At 40.7% G+C, this 17,966-nt stretch overlaps 1 protein-coding gene across 1 annotated transcript in view; it reads left to right on the top strand.

Moving 5' to 3' along the window:
* Positions 1-17,966, top strand: part of ttbk2a (tau tubulin kinase 2a) — a 325,367-nt gene that overhangs the window by 221,626 nt on the left and 85,775 nt on the right. Inside the window, exon 6 of the mRNA XM_051920065.1 lies at positions 7,032-7,136. Within this exon, the coding sequence (XP_051776025.1) occupies positions 7,032-7,136 (105 nt within the window). The remainder of the gene's footprint in view (positions 1-7,031; positions 7,137-17,966) is intronic.

Raw genomic sequence — 17,966 nt, 5'->3', positions numbered from 1 at the left:
AAAGGAGCTGTTTTATCTAATGCTGAATGAAGGGCTGTGTTATAGTGGTCAACAAGACTATCTAGTGTTGGTGGAATAGGTGAAGACAGTAAAAGATCAGAAATGGATCCAGAAAGGATAGAGGGGCAGATATTTTTAAGGTTTGCAAAGAAGGTTCTCAGTGCTCAGTGTTTATCTTGTAGTGAAGCATGGCAGCGTGAATGTGAGTGAGAGAATAGATAGATACTTTATTAATCCCAAGGGGAAATTCACAACTTTGACAAGTGCTATAAATTACCACCGGTTGTTACAGATGCAAATCAAATGTATGTTTTTATTGTATAATATTTAACAATAAGAGCAGTGCACTACTCAAAACAGTACATTTTGGGAAACAGCTGGTATCGAACCCACAACCATTTGATTGGGTGTCAGCAGTTTCTTACCATTGCACCACGCAAGCTGTCGTATCAACAGCCTTCCATAACCGGCTTTCTTTTTCCTCAGTTACATTCTTGAATAAAAGCTCACTTGTTTTGTTATAATTGCACCTTTTGTGAAAGTGTTTATTTGATATTTGGACTTCAAGCTTCACACATTATACACTTCATGTCAACATTTTTTCAGCTATTACTAAGAATGAAAAAGTTTCTGTTTTAACGATATGTTTACATAGATTGTTGTAGACACGGAACACACATGAAATGTATGTATTCCAAATAATGATGTATTAGTTAACCTCTACAATGCCAAACACTTCACTCCAAGGTAAACACTAAGCACTGAGAACCTTCTTTGCGAATTGAAATGCGGCATTGGGCGGGGGAATGGAATACCAGGCTGTTTGCTGTTTGTGCTGATTGGCACATTTACAACACAAAAGACGACGACTGAGAGGTGGGAACGGATTTAAGGTGGGCCGGGATTACTAGTTTTTTGGTAGGCTTTGGTAATTCTATTGTTAAAGGTAACAATTGACAAATAACTGATTTGTATCACCTCTGTGTATGTTCCACAGCCTGGCAGAAGTGAAGAAAAGAAACGTTTAAGGAATTTTTAAGGTGAAAGTGTGGAGCGCACTGATGCAGTAGAATTAGTTGTTAGTACCACCTTGTTTTTGTAGCAATGGAAAGAAGGTGGGTAAATCTGGTTGAGTATGTATATTGCACTATCAATTGATGGTAGGAAAGTGGCCTGAAGAGAGGAGAACATATTTGCTAAAGCTGAATGAGGAGTCTGTAAAGCAGGAATGGGCAAAGTCAGTCCTGGGGCCTCATGCATAACGCCGTGCATAGAATTCACACTAAAACATGGCGTAAGGACAAAAGCGGAAATGTGCGTATGCACAAAAAATCCAGATGCATAAATCTGTGCGTTCGCCAACTTCCACGTTCTTCTGCTCCATAAATCCCAGTCAGTGTGAAAAGAAACGCACGTTCACGAACCTGCTGCCCCACCCAAACTCCTCCCAGAATTATGCCTCTTTGAATATGCAAGTCAATATAAATAGCCCTTAAACTCAGTGTTCTGTGAAAAGGCAATGGCAAAAGCATGGGGGAAAATAAAAGAATTTCAGTGAATACCAAGTGGAGGCAAGGAAAAACTTACTATTTGCTGGTTTAGACAGTGGTATAAACAACAACAGGAAGTTGATCGAGTAACATAGTGTGTCGGAGAAACTCGAAACCTCAAGTTCACAAAGTCGCACAGTGCCCAAAATAAAAAAGAAATTGTCACATATCAAAGTCGCCGTGAAAAGGCAAGTCGGAGCCCACCGTCTGAGTGTCATATGAAAGCTTATTAGGGTACAGAGAAAAAAAAAATAGGGACACAGTGAGAAAATACCTTGAAATGTCAAGTTTAATCTCGAAATTTCCACTTTAATCACGTAGTTTATTTTGTCATTAAAGTAGAACATCATAAGCTTCATCTTTAAATCGTTTAATTTACTAGTTTCTGAAATGCCATCGTAACTAAAGTAGCACATTAAATGCTTTGTTTTGTATATGTTCTTCTATGTGCTCTGTGTGTGTGAATCACTACGTGCTTGTTTAACGGGCTTTCTCTTCCTCCTACAGGACACAGAATGCATTACTTTCGTGATATTACAGCTCTCTGAATAATTAAAATACTGAGATGTATACTTGATATAATTTTCATGATGATAGAAGTTAAAGCATGTTATTAAACTTGGGAATGCGGTGGTGCAGTGATAGTGACGAGCTGGCGCCCTTTCGATAGATTGTTCATGCCTCCCGCAAGATGCTTACTGTGCTGTGCGCGACCTTCGATGAAATAATTTATTGCAGCAGTACTGTCTCTTTCAAGCGTACTATCCTCCAATTCCTGTCCTTCCTTTTCTTTCTCCAAGTAACCAATCGCCACACAATCATCCTTCCATCCATTTTAAAACCCGCTGAATCCGAACACAGGGTCACGGGGGTCTGCTGGAGCCAATCCCAGCCAACACAGGGCACAAGGCAGGAACCAATCCTGGGCAGGGTGTGAACCCACCGCAGGACACACACAAATACACCCACACACCAAGCACACACTACGGCCAATTTAGAATCGCCAGTCCACCTGACCTGCATGTCTTTGGACTGTAGGAGGAAACCGGAGCGCCCGGAGGAAACCCATGCAGACACAGGGAGAACATGCAAACTCCATGCAGGGAGGACCAGGGAAGTGAACCCAGGTCCCCAGATCTCCCAACTGCGAGGCAGCAACCACACAATCCGCTCTGTAATAAATGTTAAGCCACATGTAAGCTTAGAACGTCGATTCTTCAAAACTTTTAAGGAACATTGAAATATCTTCATATTACATGTTTAATTATTCTATCCATCTATCCTTTCAGTGTTGCGCCTGCCCCAGCAAAAATACAGCGCAAGGCAAGAACAATCCCTGAACTGGCTTTCGCTGCGCCACAGTGTCTTCACATGTTTAATTATTAACAATATAGATTATTTAAATAATGATAACATTTTATCATCTTAAAAATTATATATGTAAATATGCGCTTTATAAAGTGGCTCAGGTTGTGCAATATTATAACTGTATCACAAGTTTACATTGAGGTGATTGTACTAATAAGTACAAACAGTTCTACAAGGAGCACTTGATGGACTGATTGAGTGCGTTTTATAGTTCTTGGGGTGAATCTGTTTCTGAACCGCGAGGTCCTTACAGGAAAGACTCTGAAGCGTTTGCCGTATGAGAGCAGTTCAATAGACAGCATTGCTGAGGCAGCGTGTGCTTGATGCTGTATACCGATAATTCTCTTTCTGATCAGCTGCTGTAGAGTTGTAATTCCACACTCAGATACAGTGATATAAATACTCCAAGTGGTGTAGTGAGAGTAATATGGAAAAAGATGATCCACTGTGGCAACCCTTAACTGGAGCAGCTGAAACAAGAAGAAGAAGGTGCAGTGAGAGTAACAACGCTAACGCACCTATGGTATTTAGAATAGTTTCGCCATTTTGTGGACCATTATATTGTTATTACAATCGGATGCCTTAAACTAATAAACAGTATGCGGTTAATTTCAGTGTATATGATAAAGCCGCATCAGGGATGTGGATCTAAAAAGAAAGGGAAACCACACTGGAACAAAAGCACTGCTTTGACGCTGGGTGCCGCCAATTTGCAAAACCGAAAGGAGAACTTGTGTATGCCAGGATTTGAACTACTGTGAAAATGTGCGTGGCTTTATGCCAAGTTTAGGTTTTATACATTGCGATTTGAGTGTGAAAATGGGAGTACACAACATTTTTGTGCGTACGCACTATTTATATATGAGGCCCCATGGAGGGCCGCAGTGGCTGCAAGTTTTTGTTCCAACCCATTTTCTTAATTAGAAAACAATTGTTGCCAATAATTTAATTTCATGGCTTGTTACTACTTTAACTCTGCCATGTTAAGTCATTTTCATATCCTAGATTTTCTTTCCCTTTCTAAGGATATCATCCAAATGATTTGAAGTCTTAAACTGGGTGAGTAATTATCACTCCTTCACTTTTTTCTCTTCACTTTCCTTCCAAGTATTTAATTAAACCAAACAGTGCAGGATAAATACACACAGGCAAATGGAGAACTGCTGGTTTCTTTTGTCATTTGCGTCTTATTGCTAATAAAGAACAAAAACCAAGACTACAGCTGTTTAAGACTAAAATATGCAATAAGGGTTCAAAATCATAATGAGCGAGACAACAAAAATGAAGTACAACAACAACACCATTTATTTATATAGCACATTTTCATAGAAATAATGTAGCTGAAAGTGCTCTACATGATGAAGAAAGAGAAAAAAAAGACAAAATATGAATTAAAATAAGAGAACACTAAATAACATAGAATAAAAGTAAGGTCCGATTGCCAGGGAGGACAGAAAAAACAAAAAAAAACTCCAGACAGCTGGAGAAAAAAATAATATCTGCAGGGGTTCCGGGCCATGAGACCACCCAGCCCCCTCTAGGCATTCTACCTAACATAAATGACCTCAATCAGTCCTCATTGTATTCATTGTTCTCATGGAAGATCTTGATGATGACGGTCACATGGACTTCTGGTCTTTAATCCAGTAATCCAAAAGTAGAAGTGTTACTTGAGTAATAAATGCTTCTTATTAAGCAATTGGGTTGGAATAAAAACCCGCAGCCACTGCGGCCCTCCAGGATCAACTTTGCCCACCCCTGCTGTAAAGCAGTAGGTTTGCTTTTGTTTTTTGGTCAAAGGACAAGAGACACGTGTCAACTTCTGGTGTGATCAGAAACAAAGAATGTCAGGATACAACCAATAGGAAAGAGTTTGTATTGTAAGAAAATTGACTTAGAAACACAAGAAAATGCTGAGGTGTATTGTAGGCAAATGAAGCTTGCAGGATATCCTGTATGGAGGAGCAAAGAAACATACTGGAAACACAACCAAAACAGCATAAATATTAAGTTTAAAGCATTCATGAAGAGAGTGATAGAGCAAAAAAGAATGTGTTCAGGATCGATAAACATGTGACTAAAACAAAACTGGGTGTGAGAAAAATTCTTGAGGAATGTAGTGATTGATAGTAGTGGTAGTAGTGTAATGAAAAATGTGGATTAAGGATTTGGACAAGTTATTAAGTGAGTAGAATGAATGGAATAATGGTGCTGGTTGTACAGCATGTAGTGGCCTAGCTGTAATATATCAAAAGAACACGTTGGAAAGCTAAAATGTTAATGAAGAGAGGTAAATGGCGGATTGTTGTCAGAAATGGTGAAGGCATATAAAGATTTTGCCGTTCTGCCAGGAAGCAAATAAGAGAGGAAGGAAATAAGACTGAAAGATTTACAACCAAGAACTAGGAAAAGGAGCCAATAACTGATGTCTAATTAATGTGCATTGGGTTAAAGCTAGGAAATAAAAACAAAAACCGAAAGTACCAAACCAAATTGTAAACATGAAATCAAAGTCAAGGGAAAAAAAGAAGTGCACATCTGTATCCCTAAATATATTTCAGGAAATAAGTATTCATACCACATAGCTTTTGCCTTTTTTTTTTTTTCAACATCCAGAAACACATACAAAAGTTATGGCATCACCATCTTAAATAGAGTACTACTGATGTCATACAAGGAGTATCTGGAAATTGTATAGACGTCATTTCCAACAATATCCACATTGCTGTAGCATTGGAAAATGTAAAACAGTTGTAATCGTGACTGAACACACAGTACCAAATGGCAGAGCTGTGACTTAATGAAAATAAAGATAAAAAATAAGAGCATATGAACCTAATAGCATGTTCTTTAAGGTTCACAGCAGTTGGGGGGTGAATGACTGACACAACTGTGAAGAAAATGCTGAAAATGTGTGCTTACAGTGTAAGTATTGTTCAATACAAAGGTGTGATCTTCTCTGGACTTCTGAACTTTTTAAGTGACCAAGCTAGCAAAATAATGTTTAATTTGGTCCCAATCAAGGAACAGCAGATATTTTACAAGTCAAATGCAGTAAAGGCATCAAACCAAGAGACAGAATCATTATTACGCTTTTTACTGTATAATTTCTGGTATTTTATAATGTCAGTCGTATAAGTCAAATGTGGAAATAGATGCAAGAGATTATGATATGCTAACGCCCACCTGAGAGAGTAACCACAGAGCACACTGCCTTTTTTTGTGTATTGTGCCTATGTGACCACATGGTAATACCAGAAGTATTCCGAAGCGACGTTTGCACTGTTTTGTGTTTTTTGTATCTCACACCCTCATACACCTTTATCATAAGAGCATCCCTTATCTATGATGGAGCATTCGATCAGAAGGAAATATGAAGCTGGCTTTAAATTAAAAGTCATTGAAGTGGCAAAAGAAATTTGTAACTGTGCTGCTGCCACAAAATTCAATGTGTCTGACAAAACTGGTGCAAGATTGGAGGAAGAAAGAAGATGTAAAAAAAATTTTTTTTTAAAATTAAGTGATTTAGGAGTACAGAAAGTGGTGAATTTCAAATGGGAACTAAATGTACACACGTGGTTCAAGTAAATACTTCATTCTACTTTTTTACTTACGTGCTTATGGAGTATTGAACTGTGGGAAATGTGGAATGATTCAAATTATTGTCTGTAGTCAGAATATTGATATTTCATAAAAATATTCTTGATTGTGTTACCTTGGCCCTTTCTTGTGCAATATTCAGCGTTTAGTTTACAGACTGTGGCTTGCAATTTAAAACTGTTGTGCTGTCAAAGCTGACCAACAAACTCTTCAATTAATGATTTAATACCACCCACTGCAACTGAATTTTGGACTTCCTAACCAGCAGACCTCAGCATGCAATTAAAGTCTTTGTCCTGGTGGTTCTCATAAGTTCCTGTATACAGCAGAAAGTTATCTTGGAACTGGTAGAAGCTCAAGTGTATTTGCATCTTTTGCTTTGACATTTACTATGTAGTTATAAGGAACATTTTTTAACCTTCATTCTACTGACATATCATATTAGTTAAAATAGTAATTAAAATGACCTGCCTAGAGTGACAACTTGGCTTTTTTTATGTTTAATGTTTACAGTCCAATTTTGCTATGGGCCGCTTTCCAAGCACCTGTAGGAAGTGCTACATGTTGGATTTTGGGTTGGCACGACAGTTTACAAACTCGTTCCTGGAGGTTCGACCGGTAAGTTACAATTACATTCACTTTTTCATTTGCCAGTTTGGTGGTAGTCCTATAGGGTATTCTTATGCTACTTGTGCTACCTATGATAATATACATGCCTTTATGCTGTACCCTTAAAAATATTATTTACAAATGTAGATTTCTGTATGCATACGAATCCCTTATATATTTATGTTTGTTTAATTCGGAAACTTGCTTAAACTACTGCTTATATTTTTTGAAAAGCACAAACTATACTAAACAGTATAAACACCCAAAATTATGTGAGCTGGACTGATTAATAGAAACTGAAATCTTAATTTATTTTCAGTATTATCTCCATAAACAGTATTATATCTTTTATAATGTCCACAAAACTTTTCTCAAGCAACATGAGCATAATGTGCAAACACTCTTCTGTAGCTGACTTGATGTTTTCATCATTGGTGTAATGCATTTCACTTAGGTAGTGTTTGAGATTAGGGAAAATGTGGTAGTCACAAGGAGCCAAGTGACAACTCTGTGAATTCATTGTTTCATAAAGCAGCATTTGCAACCTCTGCAATGTAAACTGGGCCATTGTTGTCAACTAGGAGAATAGCTGAAAGGCTTTCATGAAAGTTTTTCTGTGATCGGTTGCCACAATTTGCATAGCAGGTTGACATTGACTAATGGCCTACATCCACAACCTCCTTAAAAAGTTAGTACATGTTCTTTCCAGCATTGCCTGTGTGGACGAAAAAGGCACACTGAAAGCAGTCAGATAATATTTTTTCAGGTCTCTTTATTATTCATTCGGAGTCACAGTAAGTAGAGATTCAAAGAGCATAACTTATTGCCGCAAAGCTCAATTTGAACCCTGATCAAAAGCCAGGAGGGTTTTTTTATACTTCAGCATCTCATGATTAATAAGACAGAAAAACATCCTTATCATCTAAGTAGAGTTAAACAATATGTCTGTTGAGCTAAGCATTATCTGTGTTCTCAAAGCTAAGCACAGGAGAGACGCCTTTGCATAAACTACATGTACTTTTCTGCAGCCTTGTGACCTTGTCCCTGAAACATTCACTCTGAGAAAGGGAAAACAAGAAACAGCTTAGATTTTATTCATGTGGACACTATTTCTCCTGAACCCTGGAATAACATATTTTTGTTAGTTCATAAGCCAAGCTTCTCTCACTGGCAAGTTACAAAATAGTTATTATAAAAATTCTAATTTACTAAACACACAAAATACATGGTGCTGAGGAGAACATTCTTCTTCTACATTCCCCCCTTTTTGAACCAACAAAAATATGGGTTACATAGGAGTAATGCAGGAAAGAGTAGGAGAAGGGGAAGGAGTAGAAGAAAAGGAGGAAGAAATTTGAAGCATGCATTCTTCGTGTAACATATAAGCCTTGGCCACAGAGGCAGTGAAATACTGGGACACAATATATCTGATCAGGGGAACGATACAGCAGGCCACAAGCAACAGAATGATAAAAGCAATGGCCAGTGAAATAAAAACTGACCTGAGCCATCAGCCCCAGGATCCAAAAGTAGACATAAACCATTGATCCCAGGGGTTAGAAATGCCAGAATCGGGAGCCGTATTATTAGGGATGCAAGTGCAGCACGCATCACCAAACATAGCACATACACCCCCCTTTTCGGCGAGAAGCATGAAGGGGGAACTATAATTACTAGAGAAGCAGGTATAATTGCCTTCATGAGACTGGAACATCGGTGGAGTCATATGAGAAGTGGGAGGAAAGAGGAGAGAAAGTGTAATGCAGTTAGAGTCTTTTGGTGTGGACGGAGAGGTAAAAAGGACAAGGAGACAAGGAAGACCAACAGGGTCAGAAATATTAGAAAGAGGGAAAGGGACGGTAGCCAAATGTGGCCTGGCCGTAGCACAGGCGTAGCAATCAGAGTGATTTACTTGCTTAGCCGAATATAATACCCCCTGCAACCAACGGTTCTGATTGCCATAGCCAGTTTCAATTGAAAAAAGTGGATGAAAGGGTGGAAATATTCATAATCTTAACAGGAGAAAAGTCTGAACCAGAAGTTGGGGAGACGGGTGTGTGTGCAGGAGAATAAGAGGTGTTAGTAACAGGATTGTCAGTCTTAATTAGAAATCTCCCTAAAGGGTCTGTTCTAGATACATATGCCCCTAATATATAGGTTCCTGAGTAATGTAAAGAGGGGTTCTTCAAAGTGAAAATCAAGAGGTTACAATGGTTGTCAGCACATTCATGAGAAGCATGTCCTTTTATGATAGAAAATCGATTTTTCAAACCGTATTTTTGGGCCTCAAAAGGTTGATAACCCCAGTCCTCAGTTCCAGTGTTAGCAAAAACCCATTGCCAGGTGTCGCAGTTACTCCCCCAATAATACTTTGTAACAGTCATACACACGTATTTGTCAGACCAGGTCCACTGGGCTTGTCGACCAGTCCCACAGTTGATAATAGAGCAGAAATCAACCTGCACTGATGTGGTGATTCCTAACGGGAAAGTCAAGGTGACCAGGGCAGTAGACAAGGGAAAAGAAAAGCATAGTACCACAGCAATCAAAGGTGCCATCTCTTGCAATGTGAGGCGTGAATCCAGGCGGGCAATTCTTCCACTTTCACTGCATGTGGTATGGACAGAAGAACTTGGAACGGTCCTCTCCACCTCGGCTGATGCCAATGTTTCCTCCGAGTGTCACGGACGAGGATCCAAGTGCCTAAGGGAATCGGCGTGTCTTTAGATGGAAGATTAGTCCTCCAGGCCTGGTTCACCTGCTTGTGGACTTCTTTCAGAGAAGCTCGGAGACCTGTAAGACAAGAGAGAAGATCATTATCCACAGTATGCAGGTTAACATTTCCCATAACGGGCATGGGTCGTCCGGTCAGAATTTCAAACGGCGACAGTCCTAATTGCCGGTGTGTTCTTCCCCTCAATCCCATTAAGGCTAGAGGCAAAGCGTCTGGCCAGGATAAATTTGTCTGCTCACAGATTTTTGCTAATTTAGATTTTAGGGTGCCATTATCAGTTTGTAATTTCTGTGGTATGCCCCACCTAGGAATAATTTCTTTGATTAAAGCTTTGGCTACAGTTTTAGCATCAGCGTGTTTAGAAGGAAAAGCTTCTACCCATCAGGAGAACACATCAACAATTACTAGATAATAACGGTAACCTTTAGACAGAGTTAGTTCAATGAAATCCATTTGGAGGTGTTCAAACGGACCCATTGGATTAGGTATAACGGCGGGACTTACCTGGACTTACCTGGGTGCCCTTTTCTACATTAAACTTTTGACATAATGCACAGCTCCTGCAGAACTGCTCTGCATATGTAGAGAAGCCTACAGCTTCCCAGTGTTTTTCAACATCTTGAATCATGGCATCCTTTCCAGCATGGTCTAGACCATGAGTGATTTTTGCCATACCTGGGAAAGAAGCCTTTGGGAGGAAAGGTTTGTTAGTTTGCCTATGGGTCCAGACTCCATCAGAGAGGGACCCTTCTTTGGACCATTTTCTTTTTTCTCTGTCCATGGCTGCACTCTGTAAAGAAACAAGTTGATTATCAGGGTCCTGGTTATTTGTCTGTTGGAATAAAGAGATTGGTGTGTTATTATATGCAGCCTGTTTAGCAAAGTGATCAGCTAATTCGTTTCCTTTGCTGACAGGATCTTGTTTTCCTATGTGAGCTTGACATTTAACGATCGCTAACTTTGATGGTTTAGTTATAGTTTCTAAGAGGGATTCAATCAATTTTTGATGTTGGATCAGTTTGCCAGCGCTGGTCTTAGCCTCTTAATTTCCATAAGGCTCCATGATCATGGCAGACTCCAAAAGCATATCTGGAATCCGTATAAATTGTTATAATTTTCCCTTCAGACAAATGACATGCTCGGGTGATAGCTATCAATTCAGCGGCCTGCGCGCTTAAACTTGATGAAATTCGGTTTGCTTCCAGCAGGTGGTCACCTTTGACCACTGTATAGCTGGTTGAAGATGTTCCATTTTCCAATCGTAGGTTTTATAATCTTAGTTATTTCGTCATGACAGTTGTGGGGCTCCCCTTCTTCTTCAGTTGTGAGATGTGAGGTCTTAGCCTGTACTAAAATAGAATGAACGGCGTGAGGTATCTTTACTGTTAGGGGGCTCATGAGCACTATATCAGTACTAGCCAGTACAGCTTCAGTCGTAGCAACCACAGCCCTAAGGCAAGGTGGGAGAGCTGTAGCTACAGGATCCAATTTTTTCGAAAAATAGGCTATTGGCCTTTGTTTGTCTGCATGTAGTTGCGTTAAAACTGCATTCATTCATAGAACTGCATTCATTAATCCCCCCTTTTCGTCCACGAACAGAGTGAATGGACGAGAAAATACATAGAGCCTTGTCAGCCTGCTATTCCACTGCATGCAGCCAGATGGCAGTGTTCGCTAGATTTTGTAAAGGCTGTGCTCCTCCTGAAAAACTTACAAGCAAACAACTTCTCAGGCCGCAAGCTGGTACTACTTTTAAATTAGGAATTCATCTTACCGTGGTGCTATACGTGCTAGCTTCCAGATCATGAAAAAGTCCATGGCGGAACCGGGTCAGCGACAACAAGGAAACACTAATTTCCGTGGCGGCCCAAGTGCCAGCGACAAACAAAGACAATCCATTTCGGGAAACACACAGCACAACTCCACAACAAGAAAACATTCCCATCAAAAGCTATGCAGCCACAGAGAAATATCCTGACTTAACCTGTTGTTTTGTGACCGGTCTTGGAAGGTTTTGAATGATGGTTATACGGCCGCTAGAGAGAGCTCTTGTATCGCAAGAAATGTCATGACCTAAATATTTAACGGTAGTTTGGACTAACTGTAGTTTTGTTTTTGACACTTTTTTATGGCCATTTTTCTCCTAAAAAAAATAACAATTTTTCAGTGTCACGGGCGCAATCTTCTTCAGTTGAACTACATAACATTATATCATCTACATACTGTATCAATACACTGTCTTTTTCCGGCCAAAAGCCTTCTAAATTTTGAGCAAGAGCTTGGCCATAAACACAAGGGGCTTCAGTATATCCCTGAGGCATGACGGTCCAGGTCCATCGACGGTTTTGAAAGGTAAAAGCAAACCAGAATTGAGAATCAGGGTACACAGGAATGGAAAAGAAAGCGTTAGCAAGGTCAATAACAGAGAAGTACCGGGCGGATGGGGGTATTGTGGAAAGAATAGTGGAAGGATTAGGAACAATAGGTGTTCTAGGAAAAACCGCAGAGTTAACTTGTCGTAGGTCTTGAACAAAACGCCATGATCCGTCAGCCTTTTTTACAGGTAAAATGGAGGAGTTGACTGGAGAGTATGTAATTGGAATAATCGCTCCTCGCCTCACGAGATCAGAATGTATGGCGGCGATGCCAGCCTCTGCCTCTGGGGACAGAGGATCCTGGACACGGTGCAGGCGGAAGGAAGATTTTGAGAAAATCACCAGTGGCTCACAGTGTGCTATCCTTCCATAATCATTTTTCCCTTGGGACCACAGTGCTAAGGAAACATGGGGAACCGAATCTCCTAAATAGAAAACGCTTTGTGAATATGTGAGGTGCACTGAAGCAACAGCTTTAGTAGACAACAAAAATACATGGATTGTGCAAAGTTTCAGGGCATGTGCTGGAGGAAAGAAAAGATTCTAACCAAGGTATGTCCACTTCAGTAGGGAAATACTGGGCAGTACAAGGCAGGGTGTCCGGGACTTGTAAGTGAGGAAAATAGGCATGAGGGGAAAAAATGAAGGGCTTTCAAGAGGAAGGTGTGCAGGGAGATGTTCAGGGTCCAGGCTGTAAAAGAGGACTTGGGGTGTGAAGTTTGGCACAGGAGCTTAGGAATGGAGCAGCAAAAATCCTTGTTCAGTTAAAGAAATTGAGATTGACAATTAAGTCATAAGATCCCATCCCAGCAGTTTCACAGGGCACGAATGATTTAACAGAAAGCAACGAGTCAATAATGAAACTGTCAGTGATGAGCTGTAATTGCAGAGGTTTTGAGACCAGCAAAATATGAGGCTGTCCCGAGGCAGTAAGCACTTTTACTGTATCTTTCGAGGCAGGGATGTCCTTCAGCGCGTGGCTCCTGTGTCCATTTCAAAGGCAGTTTCTTTGTCATTAAAGTCAATAAAAGATCAGTTTCAGCATGACGAGTAAGCAAAGGAAACTGGAAAAAGTGGCTGGGGTCCCTGATAATTCTTAGGACCAAGGAATGTCATTAGGCTCAGGGAGAGGGGGTGACGGAGGCGCTTGTGTGGGCAGTTGTGTCTGAAATGTCCAAGTTCACCACAGCCGTAACAGGCATATGGCGCTGGCATCTGCTCCGAAGTGTTAGGCATCTGAGCGAAAGGAGTATTAGGGTTTGATAAATGGAACCCGCGTCCTCTTCCGCGCCCTCGACCTCCAAAGAATTTTCCGCGTCCTCTACCCCTAGCCAGGTCAGTTCTTCCAGTATAGTAATTTATTTGTGCAGCCAAAAGTTTGGTCTGTGTGTCTGACTCTTTTAATTTAGTCTGTCTGTCAGCATGCTCTGCATGACGCTTGACTTCCTTGAACGTTGCGGTCTTCCAGCCTTTTGCAGGACGTGCAGACTTTGCTTTGAATGTCACTTCTCAGTCCCGAGATGAAAGGAGGCACTGCAGCACGAGTTCTATCGTTTGTATTGTCTAGCCCAGAGTGATTAGCCATCAGATCTTGCAATCGGTGAGCCGGCTGAAATTAGTGACCAGTTTGTGCCCTTTTTATATTTTTCTGCCAGGGCTCCTTTCAAAGGCTCTCACTGGTCGAGGAAAGGACCTTCATTCCAACGCCAAGGGACACCGTCATGATCACCGCGATTTACAGTTGCCCATGTGGTGCTCAGCTGTCGACGGAGCACCTGTGTCCACTCTGCAGCATTTGTTTTATACATGTTATCCAGCTGCTGTAACGGCTCCACAAATTGCAGTCCACCGACTGCTTAGGGGTCGGGTAGTTCAGACACCACATCTTTTAATCCTTGAAAGTCCCAGTTTTGGTGAATCATTACAGTAGTGGGATTATTATTGCCTGGAGGTTGTGCGGGATCATGTCGGGGGTTGGGGGACTTCAATGAGGGGGCAAGAGAATGTCGAGTCAGAAGGCTTAGGGGAGCTGAAGGGGGAAGTAAAACCACTCATTTGGTTTAGAACGGAGGGTCTGACTGCTTGTGCGCTGGGAGACAGATGACTCTTCTGGTTTCTGCCATTGCAACCCAGTAGCACCTTGTGAATGATCTGAATTATCTTCCTCAGGGTCAATTTGTGAGGACGGGTCATAATGATATTGTTCATCGTAAAAACCTGCTCCAGACGGTTCGTCTGTTAACAGGGGTGCAGTTGGAGGTGGGGGGTGCAGGAGGTGGAAGCGGGGGAGTTTGGTAAGGAGGGGGTGGACAGATTACGGGGTATAGGGGGTCTTTCTTTTCGGTCTGCTTTCTTTTACTTTCAGGCTTGGGCGCTGTCTCTATCTTCATTTTCTGCAACGCTAGCAATAATTCTTCCTTGTCTTTTCGTGTTTTGACTTCAGCAGCCAGCAGGTTGTTACGCCTCTGCTTATTCCACTTCTTACATGCCTTTTTAATATCCAACCCAGTCTGCTTCTCTATTAACTTTTTAGGGGATCCGCCTTTCAATCCCGACGGTGTACTAGGAGCCTGGTGATTCTCTGAAAATAATCCTTCTAACATTAGGTTTTGAGGACCCTGGGGGACCTGTTTGACTGGCTTGCTATTTATTTCCCATAGTAAGCGGTAGGCCTTCAACAGAGAGCAACTCAATCCCCGATTATTTCTCGTCCCACTTGTCGTCCCCGGAAATCAACCAGTTGACAAGTGGAAAACATGACCTCCCCTCTTCCAAATTTCACACGTACTCTAACTGCCCCTTTCACCCCTATTCCTCTTTATTTTTAGGAGTGTGCCACTCGTTCCTTTCTACTCGAATTCCTAAGGGGTGACTTACTAACATTCACACTGTGCCGTCACTCTCTATGAATCCCTAAAACCCTTCTATGTCGATACAGTATGATTCTCTATTCTTTCCGCATGCTTTTTTCTTTCTTTTCCTTTTCCTTTTCCGCGTATACGTCTATTTTTTCCAGCACACCAGTCAAACCAACGGGAATCCCCCGAATCTACTCACCGCGACTCCTTCTGCCTGCCTGGAAAAATCCCGTCCAGTTGCTTTTCGTTTCGGTCAGGAGGAGGTCAGCGACTCCCCAAGCCGGAAAACGCCCGAGGTAGGCCAGTCCTAACTTTTACCAGAGCTGGTCCTCGATCCGCGGAAATCGGTCCACTTGGACGAACCCGCTCAGGGAGTCATCTGCCCGTCTCCTGCCCCACATTGGGTGCCAAAAACTGTGGACGAAAAAGGCACACTGAAAGCAGGCAGATAATATTTCTTCAGGTCTCTTTATTATTCACACACTGAAAGCAGGCAGATAATATTTCTTCAGGTCTCTTTATTATTTATTCGGAGTCACAGTAAGTAGAGATTCAAAGAGCATAACTTATTGCCGCAAAGCTCAATTTGAACCCTGATCAAATGCCAGGAGGGGTTTTTTATACTTCAGCATCTCATGATTAATAAGACAGAAAAACATCCTTATCATCTAAGTAGAGTTAAACAATATGTCTGTTGAGCTAAGCATTATCTGTGTTCTCAAAGCTAAGCACAGGAGAGACGCCTTTGCATAAACTACATGTACTTTTCTGCAGCCTTGTGACCTTGTCCCTGAAGCATTCACTCTGAGAAAGGGAAAGCAAGAAACAGCTTAGATTTTATTCATGTGGACACTATTTCTCCTGAACCCTGGAATAATATATTTTTGTTAGTTCATAAGCCAAGCTTCTCTCACTGGCAAGTTACAAAATAGTTATTATAAAAATTCTAATTTACTAAACACACAAAATACATGGTGCTGAGGAGAACATTCTTCTTCTACATCTGTTATAGTAATATCTCAAAATTCCATCCCGAATTACACTGGGTAACAAAATGCAATTTTTGTTTTTGTCAAATGAATCAATATAGGTGAACCGTGCTGTATTTTACGTGCTGAATTCAAACATCTAATCAGACTTTCCAGGCCAAGCAAGGATGTTAAGTGATATACAGTTAAAATTTACAATAACTTATGTTTACATTACATTTACTTATTTGGCTGACGCCTTTATCCAAGTCAGCTTAGAACATTTATGATACAATTGGTTACATTTCTTTTGATTTTCCAAATGGAAAGGAAATCCACAGACAAGGTCATACATTACCAGTAGAGTGATTTGAACCCACATCCTCAGGGTTTGAAGTCCAAAGCTTTCACCACTACACCACACTGCTGGCACTATTATTACTATTACCTAAAAGGTAAAAATGTGCAATTCAGTTCTGTACTTGCCCTCAGGAATATTGCTGTAAAGCAGGGGTCTCCAACCTTTTTTCCCCTGAGAGCTACTTTTACAAAATTAAAATGGACGAGAGCTACTTGTGTTCTAACATTTATTCTCATAGCTTATTTTAACCCACACAAACTGAATAATCTTGTTTTGCCTGAACATTTACAAAATGTTTATGTATACAACTCACATTTTGCATTAAAACATCATAAAAAAATATTTAGTTCACCTGCAAGTGCATTTTGTATGTCTGTATGCATTTTCTAGTGTATCTCACACTATTGAATTAAAACTTGAATGCTGTCAAAACAAATCAATGCAATTACAAATACACAGATATTACATATTCATTTGTCATTTTGTTCCATGTCACTGTTTCACTTCACAAGAGTGTTCACATGTCCAGTTGCATGTGTGATGTGTTTTTTAGTTAGTCAGATGACTGGCACTGCATGGAGTCAACAAGAGAGGTGTATGGTGTAGTGCAGCCACTTTGGTTCACTCTCATGCATTCAGTTAAATTTTCATCTGTCTGTCTTGTTCTGAACTTTGATTTCATGACATTCATGTCAGAAAAGGCAGACTCACAGAGGTATGTAGACCCAAACAAAGCAGCCATTTTCAGAGCTGCTTGGTGAAGATTCTTATAGTTATCTGGCTCTACTAAGCTTCAGAAATGCTGAGAATGCTGTTGAGACTTTAACTGCACATTATTTTGAAGGTTTACTAACATATAATGTATACAATCCAACGTCTGTCTGTCTGTATACGTGTCTGCTTTTCACGAGAGAACTACTTAATGGATTTAGATTGTTTTTTTTTTTCTATAATTTGCTTGAACATTCCAGTTGATTTTCCGACTTCTCTCATTTCGCTATGTATCATATATCACTTGCGGCACTGATTTATTTGCACGAACCTGAGAAAAAGGCAGCAGGCCGAGGGGAGGGGCCTTTCCCACTCACTCGAGCTTAGGGGTGTGTACCTTAACTCCGTTTAGCTAGCAAACGAGAGAACAATTGAATTCAACTTTCTTTGATAAAGTGTTACTTGGTTCTTGATGAGTTTGAGTCCGGATATTCTCTTAAGTGTTTGCCACATTGAAAAGATAGATTGCAGTTCAGCTTGTGGATCGTGAAATGATTTTTTGGAAAGATCGCCCACCCCTAATTTGACTAAGTTATCAAATCTATGTAGTATTCATTAACCCTTTGGTGAGCTATTTGGAAAGGGGTTGAGCTACCGGTAGCTTGCGAGCGACGTGTTAGAGACCCCTGCTCTAAAGGGTACAGCAGTAGTCCGGGAGCATTCTCAAACACCATTTGCCTTAGTATCACTTTTTCATTTCAGAAATTTTCTGATGAAACCATTCACCATGTTCGTTAACAGACTGTTTTGAGATATCCTGGTGAAAATGTCC

Source organism: Erpetoichthys calabaricus, chromosome 16, assembly GCF_900747795.2.
Source record: "Erpetoichthys calabaricus chromosome 16, fErpCal1.3, whole genome shotgun sequence".
Lineage (NCBI taxonomy): Eukaryota > Metazoa > Chordata > Cladistia > Polypteriformes > Polypteridae > Erpetoichthys > Erpetoichthys calabaricus.
This window is presented reverse-complemented; position numbering and strand designations above follow the sequence as displayed.